This window comes from Myripristis murdjan, chromosome 15, assembly GCF_902150065.1.
Source record: "Myripristis murdjan chromosome 15, fMyrMur1.1, whole genome shotgun sequence".
In the NCBI taxonomy this organism is placed as follows: domain Eukaryota; kingdom Metazoa; phylum Chordata; class Actinopteri; order Holocentriformes; family Holocentridae; genus Myripristis; species Myripristis murdjan.
In genome coordinates this window covers 18,328,466-18,355,415 of record NC_043994.1, presented here as the reverse complement: position 1 = coordinate 18,355,415, position 26,950 = coordinate 18,328,466, and the positions used below count along the sequence as shown (strand labels likewise).

The window sequence follows — 26,950 nt, the reverse complement described above, 5'->3', positions numbered from 1 at the left end:
TCTTGCTTGATGCAGATGTGATGCAGCTAGTTTTGCCCCCATCAGCTGAAAAAACGTTCTCCTAAAATGACAGGTCATGTGAGGCAAATGAATAGCACCCTCTTTCACTTATAAGGGTGCAGCTAATTACCTTAAACACTTTTTTTTTTTTTTTTTTTTGCAAAAATGTAAACAAAAATGTCACTATTATTTTAAACTCTTAATTTTTCAGAATATTTAGAACAAAACAGAGGAAAGGATGATCCCACACATGACACAGATACCCAAACTTTGTCATGTCAAGGACCCATCATCCAGGTAAAGGTTTTTTAGACCACACACACCTCCATTTGGGAAAGGTTTAGGGCAAAGGAACACATTTTGAGGAGTTTTTTGTGACTTCCCTTTGTTTCACTCTTTAAATCTGGAGATAACAGCATGAAGGCAAAAACTGCTGGTGAGAATTGCCATTTTATGTATTGTGCAAAAATTAACTTCTGGGCACAAAATGATGCTTTGAAGCCTCCTTCAAGGATCTCCAGGATCCCTGGATGGTAATCACAAATGATGTCACACACACACACACACACACACACACACACACCACTGTAGCAGACACACTGTAGCAGACACACACATACACAGACACACCAAAGAAAGGAAAACAACCTATGATGACAAAAAAAAAAAAAAAAAAAAAAATCTGGCATACATCCTATATGGACGCATGTGGACGGGACAGGAGTCAGAGCATCCCAACTGAACCGAGAGAAGCACCGCATCCTCATCCCAGCTGCACCCCAGTGCAATATTATAATGAACACCTGGGGACATGCCCACCACGGGCTTCCCAGCTCTCCCATTGGCTGTCGGTTTAAATATTCTGCAAGGTGCCCGGTGATTGGCTCAAATCTTACACAAGTGATTTCATAAAGCAAATCTTTTGGAAGTTGTGTAAAGGGAATAAGTGGGAAAAACCCCTGAGATAACTGCTGCATACCACAGCACAATTAGCCGCCGAGTCTCTTCCTCCTCCCTCTCTCTCTCTCTCTCTCTCTCTCTCTCTCTCTCTCCATCTCTCTCAAGCATCGGAGGATTTGTCGGAGTTTCCTGGCTTTATCTGTGAGTACCTGACTTTCTTTGACGCTGCGCTCCCGTGGGTTTGGGATAACTAGCGCTCCGCTGGGATCTGCAAAAAAAAAAAAAAAAAAAAAAAAAAGTTGATCTCCATCCTCTTTCGAATGCAACTCTCCCGTCCGAGCGCGGCCACAGCTCCGACTCAGAGACTTGTGTATCAGTTTTCTATCAGGTAGCTCGTAGCGCTCTACTTTCTGCGCCTAGAGTATCTCTGACACGGATAAAGTCCTGCTTCACAGAGTGGATTCCCAAACCAAACTGCTGATGCGCAGATAGTGAGAAAGGAGACGACTGCAGTATCTTCTAAGTACTTATTGCGACACTTTTTCATTTCTGAAAAATATTATAATGGGTACTGATACTTTCCCACTTTTTCTATTTGTACATTTATTCATAATTATGGAATTACTCTAAGAGTTATGGGTTTTATTTAATCTGTATTTGATATTTTGTCTTTTGGGAGAAGTAAATAGAAATAGAAATATGAAGTTATTAATAGCTTAAATAGTTAATATATAATGCATTTATTTATGTATTAATGTAACATTAATTAAAATGATGATTAGATTTCATATGCAGGTGATGTACTGTTTGGATCATGTTGCAACTTAAGCTGTCTGATGTCCCCCAATAAAACCCTATAACTTTCAGAATAGATTTAATTATGAAAATGTATTGACTGTGATCAGACGGCAATGATTAGATCAATGCTTTGCAGAAAAGGAGATGAGGCATTACAGCCACCAGCTGTAGTGAACATCTCTGCCGGGATGAGTTTTTGTATTGGCTGTCGTTTCTGTTGTTTAGTGTTATGGCAAATGATTGATGAATTAAGCCAGGCATTAGCTGTCGATTGCTCAGAGTTAAGTGCAACTCACTGGGACTGCTACAGTACTGTATGTGTGTGTGTGTGTGTGTGTGTGTGTGTGCGTGCGTGCGAGTGTTCAGTGTTCTGCAGTGAGGGTGTCCTTCACAGGGGAAGGGGCTCTAGAAGTGTGTTTTGAAACTGAAGATGCTGCTGTTGCTGGCTCTTTGTCGCAGTCTTATCAAGATCACAGCCTGGCATGAACGCTCCAGAAAGCACATGCTGATGTTGCACGCTGTGGTAATGGCCTCTTTATGCCAGCATAAATAACCAAATCGAAAACATCTTTCAGCTTCAAACAGCAGTTTTTCTTCCCAGGCACATTTCAGGGTGTCTGACTGCTTTATAACAGCATATCGAAAAGGAAAAACCCCAGTCTTACAAGAGAGTAAGCACCACTTAGTAGAAATTCCTTTGTTTGGTGATTCCTGTTCTTTGATGACTTTAGTGGGACTGGTGCTTTGCCCTGTAAATGATACACACTAAATCCCCAATGACTGCATCAAATTCTCTGTAAATTCTCGCTGCTGGAAAAGTCACATTGGAACTTTAGTTGCCTACTGAAGTGGGGTGTCTTGGTTTTGGTGGTGTACTGCAGTGAATGACGGGCATGGCTATGTCCTTGGGTGGATAATGTACTCCCCTACCACTTTATCAGGCCAATCCCCAACTGTTTCAAGCCCTCATCTATCCTTTTCTTGCTTCCCTCTTTCATCTGGTTATTACTGTGTCCTGCTGAATTACTGAGGTGCCTTTACCTCCTTGTGTTTTCAGACTAATGTGGAAGGAGGGGACGGTAGAGGGAGAAGATGTGGTATAATGCTGAGATATGCCCACTGTCCCGGTACAGTACCACAGGGATAAAAGCTGTCCCGTGTTTTATCCTCATTTGGCATTAGCAGAGTGAGCAATCTCTGCAGTTCGGCTGTCCACCTGTGAGGTTGGAAGTGATGGAAACTGCGTGTTTTTGTCCGGATTTTCTATTATAAAAGAATGCCCGATGTTTTGTCACCTCATCGTAACAAAAGATATTCTGGAAGATTTCATCCACTTCCAGTACACCTTTTCTTTTTAGTTTTCTCATCTCAAGTTTTACCACTTTCCCTCGCCTCTGTTCAATTTATAGCTTGCAGCCTCTATCTAACAAGGAGTATATTAGCAAGTGTGTAAAACTGCCTCCTGCAGTCTGGAATTGCTTGGCTCATTTGTCATCACATCCTGTTCTAATGGGAAAAAACGGCCTCATCGTCAGCTCTCGGTGTTGTTAATTAACCCTCCTTGCTAACAGACGCGGGCTACATCACTACCAGCTCCCTGACCAGCGTTATCACTGGGCTGCCTGCTGGGACGGCTAGCATTAGCCCAGCCATATTTCTGCAGGTGTCACAGGAGGTGATCCGCTGTGCTTCCTCTCCCTGCCTGTGTGCATCTCAGAGTATTACTCCAACAGCAACACGGTTTTATCTCAAATTGAATTGTTGCGGGAGATGTTAAGGAGCCATACATCACCTGGACATGCGGTGCAGAAGGAGAAAATCCGCACAGTATGGAGGCAGAGATGGGAATGGCTCAGCGTTATTGCAAAGGGGAACAAGTACTATGACGAAGTCTGTGTTTATAAATCCACTGGAAATCAAATCAAGCTGTCAGCTTGTAAAAGCCACTGAGTGTGTGTGTGTCGTGTGTGTAAAAGTTTCACAGCTCTGTCTTTGCGCGGGTATGTATTTATTGTTTGGCTTCAAAGAGGTGACCTTTCTCTTACCTCTCCTCTCTGTGTGCTGATGTGCCTCTTCACTCCTTGAAGCCTGAACAGGCCATCCCACCCCTACTTGCCTGCACTTCACAAGTCAATTGGATCAATTCCTCAATGTTCACCTTTAATCTACTGAACACTAAAAATACACTTACCTGCTGTACCCTCCGTCTCCCCTCTCACAGCCCTCTTGTCCAAAAGGGTTGCTTAATAAGAGCCGGTCTCACTCCCAGAGGTGGGAGTGCCGAAGATCTGTTATATTGGGTTATATTGGTTTCCTCTGTACTCGCTTGGCCTTCTGAAAATGCCCTGCTCCATGTATGGATTTTCCCCCCCTGTGATTTCTCAGCCTGTCTGCACGTGACGGGCTCTTCAGATTTAACTCTGCAGATTGGTGCTGATTGCAGCGGTATATCTTCATCTTTATGTCTGAGGATAGCAAAAAGCCCTGCCAAGAATTTGCTAGATGTTTGTTTCATAATAGATTTGGAGAAGTAACAACAAGGGCATGTATTGCACTTGGGAAGTATACGACTCGATATTTTCATTTGATTTCTATTTGCATCAGCTGCTGGGACAAATATGCGTTTCAGTTGAAGAGGAGTGTGTGTGTGTGTGTGTGTGTGTGTGTGTGTGTGCGTGGGTGAGTGAGTGAGCTTTGGGCTACATTTACTTATATTGGACTGTAACTGAATAAATTTTGCTGTGCTGTGTGTGTTATGATGTACATGAGCAAGTGTGTTTTTCAGAAATGTACTGTAGCATTATCGCAGTTCCACTTTTATGTCCATCAGTGAATTACTGCTTCACTTTTGCTCTTCACTTACGAATTGTTTACACTAATCAGCCTTTGCAGCGCTAATGGAAGACAGATAAAAGCTGTAGCTAGAGCATGATGGGAGCCTTGTTCAAATGCTGCTGTGGTACACAAGTCTGTTTCCACCTCCAGGTAAAGATGCTGTGGCTGCTTGTGCTCCTGCCGGCGCTCTCCTCAGCTCAGCGTTCAGAGCCCATGTTCTCAGCTGTAACCCAGAGCGTTCTTCCTCCTGATTATGAGAATAACCCCACCCAGCTCAACTATGGCGTGGCCGTCACTGACATGGATGGAGACGGAGACCTGGAGATTTTTGTGGCCGGGTGAGGGAAGTAACAATGTCCTGTTAAAAACACTGCCAGTCGAATTTTAAACTTGTTGGTGACCCCTTAAGTCCATTAGTCCTTGCATTTTATAGCTGTTACAAAGCAGATTTTTTTACATGTGAGTTTGGAATTTATTAAGTTATTAATTTGTTAAGCACAAGATCAGCGTATATGTCATGTGTCCCTTCCATTTGTTCCCTGTGGTTATATTTCAAACTTCGGTTTATATGTGTCATGTAACAAGACACTTACACACATTGTTATAATCGTCAGCATGTATGAATAAACATTGTGTTTTTTTTTTTTCACTGTCATTGCCAGTGCAAGTGTCAGTAGTGCCTGCTCACCCAGTTTTTGCATTAGGCTGCATTTTAGTTGCAAAAATATTTGAGATATATTTCCTGGCAGATCTTTTAGTTATAACTAGACTGATCCTGCAAATCACTTTTGGCTTATGCATATGGTTTGGGCAGCTAATGAAACATTTTGGCTAAAAGGCTGCTATAATACCCAAACACAGCTAGTCTACTACAATATAACTGCATGGTATCCTGATTATACTTACATGCTACACGCTGCAAACTAAGTGGGTTAATACTTCTTGTTTTAGGTTGCAGCCCCTCTTTTGTACCTTAAGTCAGTCCTACATATTTCACCACAAACTGCACCTGGGACTCACAGAGTGAACAATTAGAAAGCAACACACTGAGCAAACTAATTTCCACCATTATGGTCTTCTTTTATTTCAGCCATTATGTGTGCTATAAAAAATAATTTGACAGCAGTTTATCAAGGTTAATATTCTACAGATGGAGTTAAAAAAAAAAAAAAAATCATCCCAGCTTTCTGAATAAGCTGAAATATTCCTCAATGCTGTGTTGTTCTTCTTATAGTAATATAAGCACTCCTTCTTTTCACCTTGTGCACAGTTAGAACAACACATTAACTGGAGAGTGATCTTTGCACTAACCCTAGCACGGAGGTAAAAATGGATGTGCACTATTTTCTGAGCTAAAGGTTGAAGACAAAGACAAAGACAGGAGATGGTAAGGTTGGTAAGGGTGCCCCGAGGCTCACTGAGCTGATGAAAATGGATGTGATTGGATAGAGCTCCATTGATGAGAGCAGTTTGGCAAGCCTGCGGGACGAGTCTGTCCAGTGAAGCAGGAATGAATTCCACAATGCTTAACAGAATATAGATTGAAGAAAATGACCCTCCTTAATAAATGTCATTTAGCCGAGATGTCCTATTCAGCAGGTATCCTGGACAGGAAGCGAGGCCATCACAGGATCTCAGACAGTCGGCTCTTATCTAACACATTTGAATAGATGTTTTAGCTTTTTATTACTCTGTCAATGTTGCGCTGTAGGGCTTTTGTTCTAGTCTAGAGTGGCATGATGAAATGGAAATTCATGCAGTGCCATTAGACTTTGATCCAGGTTTCCAAAATTTCCTTAAGAGGAACAACAGGAAATCACTGTGGTTGCACTTTTGTTTGTCCCTGTTTGTCCCCTGGTTTTGTGTTCTAACAGAGAAACCTCATTCATCGCCATAATCAGATTGTATGGCGGAGCTAGGAGAGAAATGTTGATGAATCAGATTATTTTCTTGACCTCCTCGTGGCCTCCTGTCTGTCTCACTCTCAGCATGACCAGACTAGCAACAATATCCCCTGGAGCCGAGTTACAAAAGACTTTGTATTGAAAAACATGTGCAGCGTTCAAGTGACTTATGTAACTTTAAAGCCCAGATAGAAATTGCATCTCTTAAAATGAATCTCTGCTTTGCATAACATTTACATTACAATCAGCAGTTTCTCCACCATCCCACTATGCCAACATTATCTATTCCTGTGAGAAAATACAAAATCACTGGTCGTGCCCAGGCAAACTAAAACAAGTTTTAGCCTCATATATAATGGCTTGACAGATAAATCAGTACTCCTGATTGTTACACAAGTCAGATTCTCTGATTAGGTAAGCTCCCCACAGAGAAATTTTATGTTGATTAGCCATTTAAACAATGTTTAATTGCCCCCATTTGGCTACACAGCGTTCAGAACATATATCTTATGCTACATCCTCTGTGGCATATGAGAGAAATAAAGAATTATTTTACTTTGGTGCAGTATTTGGTATTTTCAACAGATCATGCATTATTTAAATTTGTATATTTGTAAATTTGTAATAATGAATTTACTGCTTGTTCTAAAACTGAGATACACATAGCCAAAAAGAGCTTTTGTTCTAATGAGAGCTGACATAAAGGTGCAATGATAAAATCACATCTGTACATCTTGATTTTTTTTTTTTTTATAAAACAATGAAGCAGTGTGAAAAGTAATTTCACATTGATTTATTAGCCACTAATTAAGAGGTCTTGAGTGTAAACTGATGAGGAGGCTGCACTGGCTGATTTAGGCTACAGAAAACCTGCAGATTTGTGTGTACCAGAATACTAACCGCGTGTTACTGTTCCCTGCTGACAGCTATAATGGCCCTAACCTGGTGCTGAAGTATGACAAGCAGAGGAAGAGACTTGTCAACATAGCTGTTGACAACCGGAGCTCCCCATTCTATGCCCTGAGAGACCGTCAAGGCAACGCCATTGGAGTGACAGCTTGTGACATCGATGGAGATGGTCGGGAGGAGATTTATGTCCTGAACACCAATAATGCCTTTTCTGGTACAGTACATGCCTTTGCTCAGATGCAAACACACAAACATACATGCTGACGGATACACATACACATGCATGTGTGCATGCACACAGAGGGGCTCTACCCCTCTCCAGGTACAGAGTCGAAGCAGAAGGAGAATCAATATGCAGATATACAGCTTATCTCATCTGAGTCTTCATCAGATAACAGACAGCCTTTGTGCTGCTATTAATCAATCTGAGAGGTGCAGAGTGCACACTGCCAAAGCTGCGATACCACAGCTCTATCACTTTCACACGAAAAACACCTATTGCAGTTCTCACTTTCAGCTACAGTAACTACGTACTGTTCTGTTTTTAATATTCCAGCATTATTGGATTGCATAATTCCTCTCCTCTCTTCTGCTCATTCATTCCCATTCCTGAACTCGGCGTTTCTCTCTGTTCAAGGTCGAGCGACGTATTCTGACAAGCTGTTTAAATTCCGTAATGGACGCTTTGAGGATCTGCTGAATGATGAGATCAACGAGCACAGAGATGTAGCCAACCGTATGGCTGGGCGCTCAGTGGCCTGTGTGGACAGGAAGGTACAACAAACACACACACACACACACACACACACACACACACACATATATATACATACTGTATATGTGTATAACCACGTACACACTGCAAATGTAACTCTCCAGAGTGTCGTCCATGTACATGCATGAGTGCATCTGTGCGCTTCTGTTTGTTTACCAGTGATAACTCATGCCCTGCCTACGCCGCCCTTCTCAGCATGTGCTATGACAGTTCATTTGGGGGAATGGTGTGCCATTTTGTCTCTCTTCTGTCCATCGCACCAGTGTAATTACAGAAGCCAGGGCTCGTTTGTTTTATAGAACATCGTACGAGGGGAGGAGTGATGACTGCACACTCCTGCCTTCTGGTAGTGGCATTCTCTCTCCATCTCCCTCTGACTCTAGCTCGCTTTCTATCAGTTTCTTCTCTCCTCTCAACTTCTTTATCTGTTTTTTTCTCTGATTCTCTCCCAGCCTCTCCCTTTCTCTCTCAGTCTCTCCCTCACTGTATCTCTCTCTCTCTCTCTCTCTCTCTCTCACACACACACACACACACACACACACACACAAACAGACAAAAATTCTCACTTCCAATCAGGGTAAGGGATAAAGCTGGTAATAGTGGGAAGAGGACAGCAGGGATCAGAATAGATTTTTTTAAACCACAGTCCCATCTCACTAAGCACTGATAGGTTGTATGGCTGCCAAAGAGATATCTACCTTTAATGGCGTAATGCTTTTAGAATGAGCCAAAACCCGGATCTGTGTTCTCAGTTTGTCCCAGCAGACTGATGGAAAGAAACTACATTTTCCCCATTGCTGAATAAGCTTCTTCTTCTTTTTATCTCATGGGATCATGCATTTGGCTGCGTGTATCCATCTGCGTGTGAATCTGTCCACAGCTAACCTTGGATACTACAGGGCCAATCAGTCTGTTTTTTTGTTTTTTTTTTTCTTGTGGACAGTTTTGACTATATCATTAACTGTCATGGTTGCAGTGCTAAGGAGTGCTACCGTATGTTCTCTTCTCCCGGTAGGCGGAAAAAAGGGTTTACGAATGGGTTTTGGAATGTTTTCTTTTTTGAGAGATCTTTATTTCGAACATAACCATCCAGATTTGCAAACTAAGGCAAGGCGACACACCTAGACGAGTGAGTGAGTGCACTCTTCTAGCTTGTTTTTCTGCTTCTGCTTCATCTTCTGCTTTGTATTGTTCTTGTTCTTGTTCTTGTTTGTCTTCAATCGCTTTTCTCCCCTTTAGTTTTCTTCAGCCTTCTCTTTACACAATCCTCCTAAGTAACCCTCTAACTTAACCATCTTTCCCAGTCAATGGTGAAGACAGTATGGGTTTGTCTCATCATTACTGGAGCAACAGCAGAAGGTTACAGAGGTCAATACTGGCTCAGCCATGTTGTATAGTCAGCTGGGTAACTAATGTGTTGGGTCTTGTTTACCTACACGCCAAGTGCTATCAGTCAGAGAAAGAGAGGGATAATTACTCATCCAGACCACTTCATCTCTCCCAGTCTCCTTGAAAGTGACGTTGCATCATTAGTCTCATACAAACTGATGAAGGTGACATATTGAGAGGTCTCACGTTGAACTGATGGATTGGTTCGCTTTTTGCTGGTGTGCAGCAAAGAGCTTTGATCTCAACTTTTCTGGGGAAAAAGTGTATTTTACAAGCCTGACAGTAGTTGATAGACCTCTTTAAAAAAAGCATTTTGGCTCCATAACACAATTTCCTTTGAAAACAATAGAAATGAAATGTCACAGTAAGGTTGGTTGCCTCTTTCGGCAGCAGGATCCATCCTGCTTCCCCAATGATATGGGGAAACACTGGTGCAAAGGGTAAAGATTACTCTGTCACTGCATGAATGTGCACTTTGCAGGCATGCATGTCACACCACTCACAATGGTAATTCCAGTGACAGAAATTAGCCTTGGGTGAGGACTTATTGAAAAATCATTGACTTTTAACTCTGTTAAGTAACCGCCAGTGGCCTTCAAACCTTTCATTCCAGTTCACTCTAATTTTCTCATGTTTGTTAAATGTGCATGCGTGTGTGTGTGTGTGTGTGTGTGTGTGTCACATACCACTCCTCTCACCTCATTTGGCTATTGTGGGAAACTGTAGCGCTTGTTGACATTTACCAGACTCATTTACGTCTCTGTTCTGTGGAAATATGGCAATGTCTACACAAATGTTCTGTGCTTGTGTGTGTATGTGTGCATGCGCATGCACGTATGTGTGTGTTTATATTGATTGAAATGTGTTAGCCCTGGTGGGGAAGCTCATTGAAATCAAGTGTGTAGTCTATTAGTGCGGTTCCGTCTGTGAGTTTGTGTCTGCAGGGACTCCGACTGATAATGGAGTGTGAAATTAATCTCTAAAGGGAGGCTGAGAAAGGGGGTAGGGGGAAAACTGGAGAAAGTGGGGGTAAAGGGTAGGAAATGGGCGATGGGCGAGATAAAGGAACAAGAAAGGGTTTGATTGGGAGGAGATGAAAAGTATCGGGATAGCGAGAGACAAAAAAAGGAGAGATCATTATTATTATTTTCATTATTATTATTTTATTATTATTGTTATTATTATTATTGATTTAAATGCAGTTGAACATGCATTTTCTTGTTTGTTATGGTATGCCTGCCTTTCCAGGGTACTGGTCGCTATGCCATCTACATAGCTAACTATGCCAGTGGCAATGTGGGTCCCCACGCCCTCATAGAGATGGATGAAGCTGCCAGTGACCTTTCACGGGGCATCATTGCCCTCTCCAACGTGGCAGAACAGGCTGGAGTCGACAAGTTCACTGGTAGGTGTGAACGGGTGCATTTCTCTTGAGGTGTGTGTTTGTATGTGTCTTCACATTACTGTGCTTGTCACTGGAAAGAATAAATGACTGCGTGAGTGTGCGTGTGACGCAGACCATGACTTTATGACCACCGGGCACAGCACCACACTGGACTCTCGGTCTGATTTATACAGACACCTGCAGAGGAGCATGTGCTCACTGTACCCAGAAACTCTGAAATATAGGGCCAGGGCACAGAGAGCGCGGGGTGTGGGTTGGAAGGTGAGTGAGGGAGAGGTGGAGTGGTACAAGGAACATAAAAGAAAAAGCGAGAGAAAGTAATAGAACACGATGAGTGGTTGAGCTTGGGTGGAGAGAGAGAAAGAGAGAGGCGTTAGTGGGCTCTTTTGGCCCTGTCAGCTGTTTACTCCAGTCAAAGTCACAGGGAAGCGAAGGAGAAGGGCGACACATCCATAGATCAGCCTGGACCAGCTCAATGGTCCAGAGATGGCATCTATCACTGCCTAGTGTGGCTCCCCAGGCAACATGTCCCAGGCCTCCTGCTAGGGCCTGATGAATGAATGTGTGCTGATGTCACTATGAGATCATACGTGTCTTATATGTCTTTTTGCATGCCTACAGTCAGTCTAAGTTTTATATGGCCTCAGTTTGAAAAAATCAAGACTGTCATTTAGTGACTTACAGTAGAAGCTGACAGGACAGCATGAATGCAAAGTACCACTCGGTTATGTTTTGTTGCAAGCCTGAGACATAGTTCCCATGAACCTTGAAAATCCCTGAAAGTGTGTGGATTTTCAAGGCTTATGGCTGAAAATGATTTGCTCTGAAAGTGAAATATTAAATCCCGCAATATGCCATCTCTCTGGACTTCCGTTCCTGTGATCACGCTTTTGCATCTTGAAGAAAAGGAATTTGCTTGCTTGGATATAGAAATAGGTTTAAAAAAGGAATGATTACATCATGATTTCCTCACTTGGCAAAAGGACCAGAGGTCAGGTCCAACCCCAAAACATATCAAGTTTGAGACCTTATATTTCACCAAACAAGCAATAACCTTGACTGCAATTGCAAAATTCTTGTTGTTTGATGTCCTGGTGACTATGCTGAGAACATTTTAGCAATAGAGGTTCTGTTAAAGTATGCAGTCTGTATTTGAGCATGCTAAAAAAGAGCAAGTCCTAGTCCCATATTGATTTTTCCACATGTAGGATATCATCTGTGCCACAAGGGGGCAGAGTCAGCCAGCACTGATTGGTTGTGAATGATCTACTGTAGATGCCTTTGTCATCAAACTTCCATTAATCAGTGCAAAGGGACAGTCAGTGAAGTTGTATATCTAATGGTTACATGTCTCTGGGGAGACATTAGTGGTTTATGGCTGTAGAGGGCTGATGATATTTGTCTGGCCTGATGGAGCAGGCCAGTAAATCAGGGGCCAGCCTGGCTCACAGCTCTGACTCTGCATGCTGGAAGGGCAATCAAAGACTCCTCAACTCCATAATTAGAGTCCACAGTGAAACACTTTATTTTACACAATGTCATTGGAAAATCCTGGGATGATACTGAGTGTGTTTTGAAGGAGCATATCGCTTTGGTTGATGCAAGAGATTTTCGGTGTGTGGTGCACCTGTGCATGCATGCATCTCTTTGTGCTTGTATATACAGGTGTTTTTATCTGTGAGTGTATTGTGTGTGTAGGTGTGTGTGTGTGTGTGTGTGTGTGTGTGTGTGTGTGCGCGCGTGTGTGTGTGTGTGTGTGGTGTGTGTGTGTGTGTGTGTGTGTGTGTGTGTGTGTGTGTGTGTGTGTGTGGTGTGTGATTGTAGCCCATCATAGTCAGTGTCTGTGTCAGCAGAAAGGCCTGCCCTGCTTAGAGGAAATGGCCTGGAAAGACAGTAATGATCTCACTCTGATCACTTCTGTTATGGAGCCTGATCTTTCTCTTATTCTGTTCTCTCCCTCTTTCCCTCTCTAACCTATCCCCCTTCATTTTTTTCTCTCTCCATTTTATTTGCCCTCTCTTCTGCTCACCATCTCTTGAACCACCCCATTTTCTCTTTACCTCTGGGTCTCATCTCTGCTCTTCGCTCACTTCTCTTCCTCTCGCTGTCTCTGCGCAGGAGGACGAGGTGTGGTGGTGGGACCCATCTTAAATCCAACCTTCTCTGATATATTTTGTGACAACGAGTACGGACCCAACTTCCTCTTCAAGAACAACGGAGATGGAACTTTCACTGATGTGGCACAGCAAGCGGGTAAGAGGAAGGAGGGGAGATAAAAATACAGATTAAGTGACATAAACATATTCTTTACACTCTTGTTACCCATCAGTCATCTCCAAAAAGTAGTCAGTACATTGCAGAAAAAACAGAATACACACAGTGAATTTTTTTGGCATTCCCCATTTCACTTGATCATGTGTCTGTGGTGTGATTCCCTAGGTGTGGAGGACCCGATGCAGCATGGCAGAGGGGTGGCTCTGGCAGATTTCAACCGTGATGGCAAGACAGACATCGTCTATGGCAACTGGAATGGGCCACACCGCTTGTACATGCAGCTGAACAACCGCAAACAGAGATTCAAAGTATGGCCCACAGTCTCTCTTCACTATTTCCTCATATCAGGGATGGAACAATAGGGACATATTCCCATCCACAATGGCTGATACCAATACTGACACCAGTATGAATTTTTCACAAATTTGAATACTAATGCTGGTGCAAAACAGGTGCAGCTTTACCAGATCAGGATGTCTAAAGATAATTAAGTGTGATGTAAATAAAAGACCATGCAACAAGGTGCTGCATCTCGATGCAGTGGCTCGGTGCTCCTCCAACACTGAATGTCATTGTGCATTTAATGACAATAAAGGTATTTATTAGTTTTTTTTTTTTTTTTTTTTTTCTCCGGCTAATTTGTAATAATGAGATACTCTGACTATAAGACGTCTCAAAAATTTCACGATCAGCCAAATACCAGCCCTAAAAATAACAGACCTCCCCTACCTTATGTATAACAACTGTACATGTGCACAAAGCGGTAATGATTGACTACTAATAAACCTCCTATTATATTTCGATTAGCTCCGTAATGTAATCAACTAGCTCTCACTCCATTTCTGTATCGAGCTCTGCATTGATCACTGTAATCTTCATTCTTTGTGCCAACGATTCTCCTGGCAAATGATCAAAGCAGTCACTGATGTAGGGGACTTTTAGAGAAGATCTCCTTGGCCAGAATCAATGCTCAACAAATAAGCAGCACAAAGACAACAAAGTTCACCTATTAACATTGTGAATCACAGGATTATCAATGCTAATGGATGGCTGGTGAATTAGCACTAGTCAGTGCTTTCTCACTTTGGGATTGAGTGAGATTTAAAGATTGGCAGGCCACGATTTACTTTGTGCAATGATTTTACTGACAACCACTGTCCAGCAGTGTGTGCAAGTGTGTGTGTGCGCGTGTGTGTGGTAGCAGGAGAGACAGTGACGGGCTCAGCTGTGTGTAAATCTGCAGGTTTTACGCTCAGTGATCTATGTGTCAGCACCTGTGACCGCATCCTTTACCGACAAGATATAAATGTCAGAGGCGACATGTTTATGGGGGTCAAATAAGGGGTTAATGCGTGATGTTCTACCCAGAGACAATTCCATCAGTATGACACATGCGCAAACACACACACTAACTTGTAAATACACAAGCACACAGAAGACAAAATTAATTAGCTATCAGATTTAAAAAAAAAAAAAAAAAAAGAAAGAAAAAAAAAAACAGCAAGGTGGATTAATCACAAACCCACAACACGTTTTAAGACACACTCCACACACAAGCTGACTCTCCCACTAGCCGTGTTGACCTTTGGCATCCATAATGAAGCTGTTGTATCACTCCAGTAAACCGCTAATTAAATTGGGCTGAAACAGCAGCTTGCCTGGGCGGTGGAAAGTGCCGATTAGGCCTGTTTGCGCTTTAATTAAAATCTATTGCAGGGGTTTCCCTTGCCTCCCTTTCTTTAGCATGCACACACACGCACTCACGCACATACATATGCATCTTGATGGAAAAGGTCCCAGCTAGAAGTATTGATTCCTCTGTTAAACAGTTAAGTCACTGAAGTACTCTTATTCAAAGTAGTAATAGTTATAGAGGGAAGTGAAGTCCAGAAGATCAGTGACTGCTGTGCAATAGTATCCACTACTTTAATTTCTCAAGATAAAAGCTACTCAAGGCAAAGCAATGGTAAATTCCCCCAGGTTTTATTTCTACAAGTAGAATTAAAAGCACAGACTTAAAAAAAAAATACCAGTGAGAGAAAATCTACTCAAGTGCAGACAAGTGCACTTGAGTCACTTCGATTCAACATCAACAACTTTTCTCAAAAACTCTGGCCCCTCATCCCATTTGGACTGAATCCCATAATCTCCAGCTGTACATTTCTCCTCTGCTGACTCTGGGGAGTTCTCTCTCCTGTTAACTCACCTCCTGACACATTCATTCATCCACCCTCTGCATGTGTACATCCTCCCGCCTTCCCCAACAGCCTCATGGCCTCACTTGGCCATCCCCTCTCCTTCACCTGAGAAGCAGAAGGTCACTCTGGGCAACCCTCCCTGTGACTTTATGAGCCTTATAATTAAAACAGGGAGTAAATACTGGGGGGAGTGAAGGGCCGCTCTATAACTCTTCCTCGACTTATCACTGTGTCACTGAAGCGAGGAGATATCCGTTACTTTCCCATGCAAAAAAACTCCCCTGCCGCAGAGTCTCTTTGGGCACCAAGGCTGCAGCATCTACCCTCTGCCCAGTGGTTTCTGATGGTGAAAGACCTTTGTTCTTGTGTTTTAAGCATATAGCTTGCACTTTTGCAGATGGGGTTTTGGTGTCTTGCTCAAGGACACTCTTGACAGGACACGTGGCTGTTGATGAACATGTTGTATGCTGTGCAGATTGAAGCTGTGACCTTCTGGTTATGGGACAGCATCTCTGGCTACTAGATCACCCTGCTTCTCTTGTTCTGGTGCTTGAGATGGAACGACAAGAGATGTGATATTGTTTTGGCTCAGTTGATGCTGCAGAGCAGAATGTCAGACTTTTATGCTCTTGAGGGGATCATGATACAACAGTGATAAATTATACCAAAGTTAAACTGGTAATAATCAAAATCTTTGGTTATATATGTTTTTGGCAACATCTTTTGTCGTAAGTGGCCATTGCTGCAGGATTTTTTTCACAACACTTTCCAATAAGACTTTGATATCCTTTTTTCTTGAATTTCCTGTTGATGAAGTATGAGTTTTTACAGGCATCAGTTTTGTTTTGTTTTTTCATTAGACATGGTGACCATTGCTGCTCATGCTAACTAGCCACTTCCGCTAAATCTAGTGCTGTTGTCGCTGCTGGAAGTGTTACTTGAATCACTTCCTGGATGCACTGTGTCTTTCCCATGAAAAATACCTTGCACTGTGTTTGGAATTGCACTGTAAACACTTTCATAAGATGGGCATATTTACAATCACTACTATTCTGTATCAGTGGGAAATGGATTTGCAAAATGAACATTTTAAATGAAAATGTTGGTGATTATTATTACTTACTTTATTATAATTTCTCCAAACAGTGTTATTATGTACCATACAAACAATAAAAAAAAATGACATAAAATGAATTAGAATCTCATAAATGATTAAACGATTGGATAATATACAGGCAAAATACTTGTCTGTAGACAACAGTGTTAATGTCAGCCTCTATGCTCTGTACTCTATGTAAAACATAAATGCGCCAATGTCCATTAAGGGCGCTGGGCCATCATCCCTTCTGCAATTCCAAATGTGCTAGTGCACATTTATGTAAGAAATGCATTGAACTACTGACTCAGATTGGCTAATTAAAAAGTGTGTGGTCAACATAGAGTAGAGGATTACATTTACTTGGCTCTAAATGTGGCATTTATCTATCACTCCCTCCACAGAAACATGTTACTGGTGCACGTTCAGCTGCTTGTTTGATTGTATATACACAGTATGTATGCAGTAGAGTGTGTGTTCCACTAAAGTCTTGGTGTGTTCCCTCTGCACAGGATATAGCATCCCAGAAGTTTTCCATGCCATCCCCAGTGCGTACCGTCATTGCTGCAGACTTTGACAATGACAATGAGCTGGAGGTCTTCTTTAATAACATTGCCTACAGGGGCTCCTCTGCCAACAGGCTTTTCAGGTACACACTCACAGATAGCAATCGTACACGATGCGGCCAAGCACACACACACACACACACACACACAACATATACACATGTCGCAGTATAATAACAGGTTTTAATAGCGGTTTGATGATGAGCTTAATGGACTATTCTTGTGCCTTGATTTAGTATTCTAAAACTGAGTTAAGAAGCTGAGAAGAATCTGAAATTCCCAGTCAAGGATACTTATCTAGTCTGGCACCCCGCCTCCTCCTCCACACATGAATGAATTTTTCATTAAGACAGTTTTAGGTCTCTTTTTGGCTCTTGGTTTGGCTCGCTCTCTTGATAATATTAATGAACGCAGTTCTAAAAATGCAATAAATGATACTCTTACATTTCAGTTATTAGAACTTAACACTAGAATAAACTCATTCTGTTTAAACGAATATCTGATCTGGCATATTTTTCTGAACAGGATGTAACAGTCAGGATAAATGTTGCCATGAGCTAGTGGGTCAATTCATGCTGAATGTCAGTAATCAGATTGAGTCCCAGAAAATTTCCTGGATGAGAATATTCCCAAATGCCAGTTTATTGGAGGACAATCTGTCTTGCTGGACAAGATGTTGGTCTGATGGGGGTCACTGGTCCAGAAACCTTGGCTGCACCATTATGTAGTATGAAGATGAATCAGCTAAATTAAGCCTGCTTTCTGGCAGTGGAACACCATCCTCAAACTATTGTGCTCAAGCTAATTAATTCAATACAACCAATCAATGTTTAGCTGAGTTTGGGTTTTAATAGCAAAGATCAGCACATAACTTAACTGCACTGCAAAAAGAAATTATAAGTTAATGAAAGTTTGATATAGAAATGCTTTGTCACTGAAGGTAGCAGCCAGTACAGATGCTCACACAATCTGCATCTGCCCTGCATCAGTACTGTTGTTTTTTCCCCTCAATTTTCCAAATTGTCTTTTGGGCGAGCTGCAACAGCAGTGCAACAATCCTGTAAAAAGCAAAATTATAGCATGGCTACATGTGTATTTTTAAACAATGTTACTACGGCAACTACTTCTAATACTACTACAACTACTGAGACTTCTACTTCTACTACCACCACTACTGCTACTATTAATAATAATAAATAATAAGAATAATAAGCCATGATAGATATGGATATCATGTCTGCTTTATCTGCATTCAGATGTAATTGGGTGTTGTCAACATAAAAATAATAAAATGGAAATGGTGATATGTTTTCTAATTATCTGCCCAAAATGAAGCATATGATTGGAAAATAAGACTGAGCCCAGGATGGAGCCCTGTGGTACTCCACATGTAATTTTATGCAGGAAAGTCCAGGGGTTATGTAGAAGGATCTGTCTATATTATTTAGTAGGAAGACAATCCATGCAGAGCAGTACCTGAGACACAGACACAGAGTCCAAGATGGTCTAAAGCAGTGGTTCCCAAACCAGTCCTCAAGGTCCCCCTGTCCTGCAGGTTTTTGTTCCAGCTCTACTGTTGCACACCTGACCCAATTAAGGCCCATCCACCTTCATGCATGCTCTGTTCAGGTAGATCTTGAACTGCTTCTGCTTCTTCAAACTCAAGTTCAAGTTTATTTAAAGCTCCATACCACTTTTTACAGTCCCACATGATTACAACAAACAGGACAACACCCCCTGACTTAATCACCATAGTGTGCAAGAAAAAACTCCCCCCAGAACCCAGCTTCTTATTGAGAGAATAGTGGTCAAGGGAGATTATTTTGAGTAAAGGTTTCTCAGTAGCCTTAAAATATGGGAACTGTGCCAGAGGTTGAAGAGATTAATTATGATCTTAAAGACAGGAGCAACAAAAATCAAAAATTCTTACAGAAATCTAGTTTGTCAGAATATTAAGTTATGGAATGAAGACCTCATTTATCCTATAGTTTCATTCAGTAAATCTAATGAGACTATAAAAATCGCCACAGGCCCTTTTATTCAGTTTAACATGATTAATTGTGCTCTCAAAGAAATTTAAAAGCTTTGTGCAGTTTTCAGTAAATGATTCAGTGCTGACAATATGAAGGATCTCTGCTAATGACAGACTAGAGTTAACTTTTTGTTCTTTTCTTTCTTTTATCCCTTAATCAATAACATCCCCAAATCAAAGCACCCTAGCATTTGCAACCTCCACATTCAACTATTGCATAAAATTTCTACGGATGCTAAGAGGAAACAAATTTAGTGGCCTTCGATTTTGAATGATATGATTTGGTAATAGTATAGTCCTAAACATGTGTAGATAACCTTTACCAACTCATTAATTCAATGATGTGACAGTGATTTGCTGAGTAACTGCCGTGCTGTTGCAACTGTAGGGTTACCAGGAGAGAGCACGGAGACCCTCAGATAGAGGAGCTGAATATTGGGGAGGCAGCTGAACCAGAGGGACGAGGAACTGGTAAGTATTGCACCATACAGATAGCTCTCTATCAAAACAAGAGGATTGATTCTAACCAAAACAGGATTACCCAGAGGCCTCATATTTCTTGTAGAGATGTCCCTGGCATAAATGTGCTATGCTTCTGTATCACCATCAGATGGCATCAGAGCTCCACTAGAGATATGGGATTCCTATATACTTTGAATGTCTTTATTTCACACATTTGGTTCTGTGACTACTCAAATATTATGCCCCAAATTCCCTGCAAGACAGTAAGAGATGTTACAGTTTGTTTTCTTAATTGTTTAGTTGCATCATGAGTTTTATGGATCTCCAGGAGCTGTAGTGACAGACTTTGATGGAGACGGACGTCTGGACCTGCTAGTGTCACATGGTGAGAGTGCAGCACAGCCACTCTCCATTTATAGAGTCAACCAGGTGAGGATGCATGAGTGCTTCAGTATTTTGGTTTTAGTATTTTCAGTATTAAACTTGATATGAGTCTTGCATTATGTGGGCGTTGTAATCCTAACTGTTATCTCTCCTCTCTTTCTATCTGTGTCTCAGGGCACCACCAACTCATGGCTCCGTGTGATACCCCGAACCCAGTTTGGTGCATTTGCCAGAGGGGCCAAGGTGGTGGTGTACACCAAGAGGAGTGGCCCACACACACGCATCATTGACGGCGGGTCAGGGTATCTGTGTGAGATGGAACCCGTTGCCCATTTTGGCCTTGGTAGGTTTGCTACCTGAAGGGGGAATTTTGAGAGACAATGTTAAAAATTTCTTTGAATGTGTAGGTGACATCTATAATTTGGGCATTTTCTAGTGTCCAGTGTCTTGTGTAAGGATATGTTGACAGAATACATGGCTGTTACCAGAATCAAACCTGTGACTTCTTGATAATGGGATGTCTCTCTAACAACCATTTCACACTACTGTCCAGAGAATAGATAGGTAACTTCATACAGACAGACAGATAGAATAGGGACAAAATGAGCAATACATAGAATAAGTGGGAGAGAGAAAGTGAAAGCTCCATGTGGAAAGCATTGCTTTAATACCTCCTGCCTGATTGGAGGCCCAAGGGAGAGCGAGCTGTCTGTGGGAGGGAGCTGTGTCGGAGGAAGGGGGAGAGATGGGGGACAGGTGCTCCAGCTGGAAGCCGGCCTGGCTTGTTAGGAACCAGCTCCCTGTCTCAGACCCCCCCAGGCCAGTCAGCTGGTGGCCATCCAGCCCTGGCAGCCCACCCACTACTGCTCCCTGGCCTTGCTTATTGGGCCTGTTCTGTATCAGGAAAGTCCCAGCACAGATCAGCTCTGCAGACACTCAGTTGCAATGCCTGATTACTTATTACAATACTTGCTGTAAGAAGCAAACTGTTTCCACACCACTGTGGCCCCAGAACAGACCTCCATGCTTGCAAGAGCATCTCTACCATTAGACATGTGAGACACACACCCTACCACTTACTGAGAGGTTACCATACGGATGCTGAACAGGTGAAATGTCCTTTGGCTCTTCAGAGACACACCTGCTGAGCAGAGCACTGTCTGGCAGGTAACTCAAGATCTGTTTACATTAGAAATGCCACTTTAATTAAGGGCCCAAGAGGCCCTCTTGTGAGGGGCTTTCTCTTTGCCTGATTAATATAGTTAATGGAAGGAGAAAAGGGGAGAGCCTCTCTCTCTCTCTCTCTCTCTCTCTCTCTCTCTCTCTCTCTCTCTCTCTCTGTGTGTGCGTGTCATAGACAAAGATAAAAAAAAGAGAGAGGAAAAAGCCTCATCAGACTACCTATGACAAGCTATGAACATGTGTAATATAGTAAAGGAGCTATTAATTAATGACAAATTATTTCCTTGACATATGAAGCCACCCCTATGTGTCTGTCTGACCAGGTAAGGATGTGGCCACCAATGTGGAGGTGTACTGGCCAGATGGTCGATCAGTGGCCAGACCTCTAGAGCCTTCAGAGATCAACTCAGTGCTGGAGATCCCCTATCCACGAGATGAGGAGGAGGCCACTCCTACCGTGGAAATAGAGGTACGCTACTGCACGTCAGCCTAATCACACTTATCACAGTGAATCCTAAACTCTCCTCATCTAAACTACTGCAGCTATGTAAAAATAGTTTAAATGCTCTCATAAAATACACTGTCTTTATTGGAAAATTTTGCAGGGTCTTCTCATCAAACTGTTTTTCAAGTCATTGAAACTGTACTTGTTTTTCTGCCTGTGTTTTTTGTCTGCTCTAGTGTGGCCATGGGTTTGCCATGAATGAGAATGGCCGATGCACTGGTAAGTTTAGAGTTTCAGTCTCTTCATCCCTGTATCTGTGGACCTCTCTGTCTGTTTCCTTATGTTCAGCATTCTTAAGAAATCATTTCCCTCACACCCCCATCGTCTTACTTGCCCCTGTCCTCCCCCACCAGATAAAGATGAGTGTACCCAGTTCCCCTCTGTGTGTCCCCCTGACCGTCCCGTCTGCACCAATACCTTTGGCAGCTATAAGTGTCGCGCCAACAAGAGATGCAACCAAGGCTTTGAGCCCAACGATGATGGGTCAGCCTGTGTGGGTGAGTGGTCTTGACAGGGTCAGGGCAGACTTAGCTGGATTACCAAGATTAGGACAGTAAAGCAAGTATGGCAGGAGAATGAGATACCTTAAGCTGCCTTAATTAATCTGTGTTTGAGTAAAGGCTTAGAGGTGCTAACATTCCTCCGAGTGTGTCCCCTTTCTGCACCCCACTGTCTGCATGACTGACTTCCCCATGTGAGTGAGCTCTCCTGCAGCCATACAGACACAGATGTTGGCTATCAGTAACTTCTCCTGTCCTTTGCTTGCTTTTCTCTCTTTCTCCTGCAGCCCAGGTGGCTTACTTTGGGGGGACACAGTCTTCCGGGGTGCGAAAGTGGTCCGGCCTTTCTCTCTGGCCTCTGTCTGTCTCTGTGCTACCTCTCCTCTTTATCCACCTCCAGACTGGACTACTGTAGCTGCTGCTCTCCTCTCCACAAAGGAAATAATCCCTTCTTTCCCAGCTCTTTCCTCTACCACTGTCCCGTTCGCTCACCACTCCGAGGGTGAATGGGAATGTACACAAACTCTCGGGGCAAACTTTTCACGGAAATGTCTCTTCCGCCTTCGCTTCTTCTTCTTCATTTTAGTCAAAGCTATCCATGGACCTCTCCTCTCTTCTTTTTTTGTTGATTGTTCATGGTCTTGCCCCTTCCTTGCTGCTATGTGTTTCCTTTTGGCTCCCGGCCCCCTGTGGACTGTAGAGAAACCTACACAGGGAGCATGCCCGCTGGGAGCGAAGGGGTTCAGAAGTAACTGTGTCACGCCCGCGGCGCTTTCACGTCATCACCTGGCACTTATCTTAGTGGGACCTGAACTGAGGCCAAGTTATTAAGTGGAGCTACCGTGTATAAACCACTGTACATACAGCAGACGGATCCACTGGCTCTGGCTACAGACTACATTCATTAGAGACACGCTGAGGCCCCATCTGTATCTCCACCATGCCACTATGTTAATCCTCACAATGTCACTCTCGTTCTTATTATAGGCTTATTGGGATGCTGAGGAACACCAGGTCTCCCAGCTTTAGGTTTTCTGTGTGTGTGTGTGTGTGTGTGTGTGTGTGCGTGTGTGCTTGGGTGTGTGCATGCGTGGGTGTGTGTGCGTGCGTGCAGTGTCCAAAGAAGCAGTTGGGTAGAGGAACATATGCCAGACCATCTGTCTCAGACTCCAGTTTGCATTCTGTCACCTATGAATAATACAAGAGCACAGTATAGAAGGTATAAAACACACATGTACACGCGTGCTGGCACAAGCATAGACAGACACAGATTTTCAGGATATTTGTACAGTAGGCAAAGAGTGGAATTGAATGCACTGTGATTTACCTAACAATATTCAAATCACTACTGAGTTTGCTGTTTAAAATATCACTTGGTAGATATACTGTATGTGATGGATGTATCGAATAAATGAACATCAGCTTACAGTATTTACTGTGTGCTGTTAGTATTAATTGTAAATTAGGATTAATAATGCTTGTTTTCCTGTTCCAGTGAAATAAAGGTGAGGTAAGGAAGACTGCAGGAAAGAGGTGTTGGTTTTAGTTTTGTCTAACATTCCCCGAGTAAACTGGTGTTATTGAGGTGAAGCTGAACCAAATTCCCCCCAACAGTCCCTGGTGATAGAGTCATATCCCATTTTTCACATTTTGCTCATGTTGGGGGCTTTAGTATACAAAAAAAATGCCCAAAGCGCATGAAACCCTTAAACTTTTCATGAAAGTTGATGAAATATTTTGGCACAAAAGATGACCAACAAGAGAAAATGTGTTCCTTCCGCAAGATGTTGACAGCATGTTGAGCCACAGATCTTTTGCTTCCCAAAACTGCAGGAGTACATCTGATCTCTTCCCAGGACTCAGCAGTCCCAGTGCAGTAACCAACCAACATAGCAACCCAGCTCACAGCTCCCATTCGCATCCATTTTTAGACTAAGATCACTATCACAACAGGGGATGCATTCTTCATCTTGCACTGGCCAGAACTCCAGCACAGTCCTCCAGAGCAGTGTGTGTGTGTGTGTGTGTGTGTGTGTGTGCGTGCATGTGTGTTTGTGTGATTTGTGGCTTTCTCCCCGTTCCCTCAATGAGGCAAGTGTTATATATTTTCTAAATTTTTAACTTAACACCTCACACATTCCATTTAAAACACAACACCAAACGCAGCCCCTGACAGCAAGTCCCCAAGCCTGCTAACGAGTTGGACGCGAACCACCGATGCCACCTGGAAATTACAAACACTTCAGCTGAGATTCAAAGATTTTCAGTTGTTCCTCTCAGAGAAATGTTTAATGAAAACTGACAAGAACAGCCAGAGCATGAAAAACCAATAAACAAATGATGAGGGATGTGTTAAAATTACTCACCACGGATGTCTGTTGGGTCCATATTTATGATGTTATCATGTTTGCTGTATTCTGTTAGGCAATGACTTTGTGGAGAGTCTTGTGGCGTACAAGAGCTCAAAATCATGTCCACTAAGGTGCTACAGGTTACGTGTTTGGTCATTTTCATTAACTAATATAACAGAGCAACTAAAGATGTTATTGAAGGGATAGAATTTAGAGGGTTTTTTTTCTCTGTCATTGATTGTAATTTGAATCACGTGGGCCAGGCTTACAGTAAATTGTTATATGATATGATATGAGAGAGTTAATTCAAGTGCACTGTTTGCATGGACATAAGACCCATAGGTGTTTAATGAAAAGTGCATGTTTTAAAAGGACATCCAGACTTTATTCACCTTCATTTTTGTACTTGTTATTGTTCATCTAGTCCCTCTTAACATTCCCAGGTTGTGACTAACAACTGAGGTCACAGATTAGGCCTACCATACAAAGCTCTAGTCAGACATTAAATATGTCTCTAACCAGTGGAACTGTGATTTACTGAAAGTATGAAGTCATGTTGAAGAAAATAAATGACAAGGTAATGTTTACAATGATGGATTATCTTGCTCAACTGCTTTAGACATCCCTGTAAGTTGAATTTCATAGTCTTTGGAGGAGAACAGAAATACATGACTTCAGACAGGTACTGAAATGATATATGATCTCAGTAAGTGCAATACCAGAACATAGACAGCACCGAGAATAATGCAGAGAGAGGTAAGCTAGAAAAAACAACTCTAAAACTGTGTAATGTACCTGAACTTTGTTGTTGACTGATATCCAACCTCCTGTTCTTTGGTATTAGAAGGCTGCGGATGTGTGTGTGCGTGTGTGTGTGTGTGTGTGTGTGTGTGTGTGTGTGTGTGTGTGTGTGTGTGAGTGTGTGTGTACGTGTCTGGCATGGTCACTGCCACTGCATTGTTCATGTCCCTGTGCTGACAGAGGCTCCAGCTGTGTTTCTCTCTGCTGAAATGAACTGCTAGTGGAGATGTCCCTGTGCGAAATAAAACCTGGAACACAACGTTTGGTCTGTGTTTGTGTCAGGGGAGCTGCTTTGGAACTCTGTGTGTGTGTATGTGCATGTGTGTGTGTGTGTGTGTGTGAGTGCGTGTGCATGGACATGGGTGCACGGCATGTTTGTGTGATGGCATGTGTTCCATGTGGAAAAATACTCCAAATGCCTCTTTTGTACTTCAGACCACCAACCGCAAAACGGCCCATGAACAGCAGTCTCACAATGTACACAACCTATGTTATGTTCACAGAAAATGAGAAGAAATCTGATATGGCAGGATACTTTGAGAGAATATTTGTATTCAAGGGAAATGACCAAAGGTGAATATGCTGAGAAAAGGAATCGAAGCAGAACAGAAGAATGAGTCACAGAAGTGTGGATGTTAACGTTGCAGTCTTTCATCTTGTTTTATCTGCAGCTAAAGTGTATTCAAGTTTGTTGTTTTTTTTCCCTGACTATAAGATTTCTGATAATAAGCTTGTATCTGAAGCAGGTACAGTAAGTGAGAGCATTTTTGGCAAGTGATGTAGTGGTGTTGGCAAACTCTTCTTTCCTCTGACAGGCCAGTTAGGGCCAGGCTCCACCAGGGTGCATTGCAGGACGCATTGCAGTCTCAGATAAAATTAATGCAACATCAGTTCTAACTCCCTGTGTTTCCCTATCCTGGTTCATAGTTGCTTGAGTGCATTCCAAGTCATTTAGGTTCAGTTACTTCGACTAATTTCACCATGCTTGGTTTAGCAATAAGCACTATGGCAATGTGATAAAAAAAAAATTAATCTGTTTTCACGACCAATCAAGTTGAACGACATCACACAACCATTGGTTACTAAATGATGTGATAGTCATCTTGGAGCCAGGATGTGCAATGCTGTTTATATATTGTTTAAGCAGCATATACTAATTGATGCTGATTTGACTCATTTATGAGTCGTGACATTGCAGTTTAACAAACCACTTGTTCAATTAAGTGTGAACAAAATAAAGTAAGTGACTATACCTAATCAAATGCCTTTGTCATTGTCATTTATCCTTCTCTTTACCTGCTTAATCCTCTTTGAGGTATCACAGAGCTAACACAGGTAGACTATCACTATCACTCATACTCAGATACATATGAATAGGAAATTAAGACACCAGTCCCCCACACACATGGGAAGCAGATCCAAACTCCAGACTGAAAGGGCCAGAAATCAAACATGGGTCCCTCCTTCTCTGAGGCAACAGCACCATGTCAGTCCCTGATGCTGCTTTTGCACTTCATTTTATTCTACGCTAAAAAGCTCTTGCCTTGAGATGGAAAGGTTTTATGCAGACAAAAGTAATTCGAGGGTCAGCTATGATGCAGTTACTCCAAAATTAGGTCCATCACTCCCTTGAACTAGATTGACAACAGCGAAAACTAATGAAATGCACTCAGGTGCTCATGTC

At 42.4% G+C, this 26,950-nt stretch overlaps 1 protein-coding gene across 1 annotated transcript; it reads left to right on the top strand.

Annotated features, from left to right (window-relative positions):
- The first annotated feature begins 965 nt into the window (after positions 1–965).
- On the top strand, positions 966–25,512 carry crtac1b (cartilage acidic protein 1b). The gene is made up of 15 exons (XM_030071103.1): positions 966–1,101; positions 4,684–4,871; positions 7,364–7,560; positions 7,984–8,120; positions 10,759–10,915; positions 13,034–13,168; positions 13,355–13,497; positions 16,996–17,132; positions 19,470–19,552; positions 19,872–19,972; positions 20,102–20,270; positions 21,433–21,578; positions 21,791–21,833; positions 21,968–22,111; positions 22,402–25,512. The coding sequence occupies exons 2-15, from the start codon at positions 4,690–4,692 to the stop codon at positions 22,527–22,529; spliced, it is 1,902 nt and encodes a 633-aa protein (XP_029926963.1). The 5' UTR covers positions 966–1,101; positions 4,684–4,689; the 3' UTR covers positions 22,530–25,512.
- Positions 25,513–26,950: the final 1,438 nt, after the last annotated feature.